Source organism: Macaca fascicularis, chromosome 5, assembly GCF_037993035.2.
Source record: "Macaca fascicularis isolate 582-1 chromosome 5, T2T-MFA8v1.1".
NCBI classification, from domain to species: Eukaryota; Metazoa; Chordata; class Mammalia; order Primates; family Cercopithecidae; genus Macaca; species Macaca fascicularis.
The window spans coordinates 178,368,130-178,369,805 of NC_088379.1; the positions used below are offsets into that span (position 1 = coordinate 178,368,130).

General features: G+C 46.5%; 1 protein-coding gene across 1 annotated transcript; it reads right to left on the bottom strand.

The window, feature by feature from the left end:
• Nucleotides 1-255: 255 nt before the first annotated feature.
• Nucleotides 256-1,183, bottom strand: LOC102134069 (GTP-binding nuclear protein Ran-like). The gene has a single exon (XM_065544601.2). It carries the CDS (start codon nucleotides 1,151-1,153, stop codon nucleotides 554-556), a length of 600 nt encoding a protein of 199 aa, XP_065400673.1. The 5' UTR covers nucleotides 1,154-1,183; the 3' UTR covers nucleotides 256-553.
• Between the last annotated feature and the right edge of the window lie 493 nt (nucleotides 1,184-1,676).

Here is a 1,676-nt window from a genome sequence, read left to right on the forward strand (position 1 = left end):
GAGTGCTGTGGCATGATCTCGGTTCACTGTGACCTCTGACGCCCTGGTTCAAGGGATTCTCTTGCCTCAGTCTCCTGAGTAGCTGGGATTACAAGCCCACGCCACCACCCCCAGCTAATTTTTGCATTTTTGTAGAGAGGAAGTTTCACCATGTTGGTCAGGATGGTCTCGATCTCCTGACCTCGTGATCAGTCTGCCTCGACCTCCCAAAGTGCTGGGATTACAGGCTTGAGCCACTGCGACTGGCCCACTGTAGCAGTCTTATATTTGAAACTCTAGGAATCAACTAGGTTCCAAAACAGCTAAACATGCAGGTCCAAACAATGAAGATATTTTTTAAACTGCCACATTCACTCCGAAGCCCACTCATCTTCAGCATCCCACAGATGAAGCACATGTTCCGCTTAGCTAGATAACAATGAGGTGGCATACACACTGAACCACTGACATCACAGGACAACTGCCTATAAAACTAAGACTTCTGACGCTGGGCTCCAGCTTTATTCTCACAGGTCATTATCCTCATCCGGGAGAGCAGTTGTCTGAGCAAACTCTAAGTCGTGCTCATACTGTGCTGCCAAAGCTGGTCCATGACAACCTCCGGTGAGGAGAGAGCAGACATGGCAACAAATTCCAAGTTAGGGTCTCCAATGAGCTTCCTAGCAAGCCAGAGGAAGGGCTTTTCAAAGTTGTAGTTACTTTTGGCAGAAATGTCGTAGTACTGAAGATTCTTCCTTCGGTGGAAGACAATGGATTTTGCCTTCACTTTCCTGTTCTTAATATCCACTTTGTTGCCACACAACACGATGGAGATGTTTTCACACACTCGTACCTGATCTCTATGCCAGGTAGGCACATTCTTGTAAGTAACTCTTGATGTTACATCAAACATTATGATGGCACGCTGGGCTTGGTTATAATAGCCATCTCTCAGTCCACCGAATTTCTCCTGGCTGGCTGTGTCCCATACATTGAACTTAATAGGTCCTCTGTTGGTGTGGAATACTAGGGGATGAACCTCAACACCTAAGGTGGCTATACACTTCTCAAATTCACCAGTCAAATGACGTTTCACGAAGGTCGTTTTCCCAGTACCACTGTCACCAACCGATACAAGTTTGAACTGGACCTGGGGCTCTTCCTGGGCAGCCATCGTAGCTTTCTTTCCAGAAGCATCTACGCGCCCGTCTTCCTGAGCTCTTACTCCTTTTTTTTTTTTTTTTTTTTTGAAATGGAGTCTCACTATGTCACCCAGGCTGAAGTGCAGTGGTGTGATATGGCTCACTGCTGCCTTAAACTCCTGGGCTCAAGCAATCCTCCTGCCTTAGCTTCCCAAGCAGCTGATACAATAGGCACGTGCCACCTTGCCTGGCTCACGTTTTTATTTATTTATTTATTTATTATTATTTTTTTTTTTTGTAGAGACAGGATCTCTCTGCATTACCTACGCTGGTCTCAAACCCCTGGCCTCAAGCAATCATCCAACCTCAACCTTCTGCATACTGGGATTACAAGTGTGAGCCACTGTGCCCAGCTCCTGTTTCTAGTTTCTTTTTTCTTCTTTTTTTTTTTTTTTTTTTTGAGACGGAGTCTTGCTCTGTCACCCAGGCTGGAGTGCAGTGGCCGGATCTCAGCTTGCTGCAAGCTCCGCCTCCTGGGTTTATGCCATTCTCCTG

Excerpts from the sequence above, each read along its gene's own strand:
- LOC102134069 (XM_065544601.2), bottom strand. The coding sequence starts at position 1,153 with ATGGCTGCCCAGGAAGAGCCCCAGGTCCAGTTCAAACTTGTATCGGTT.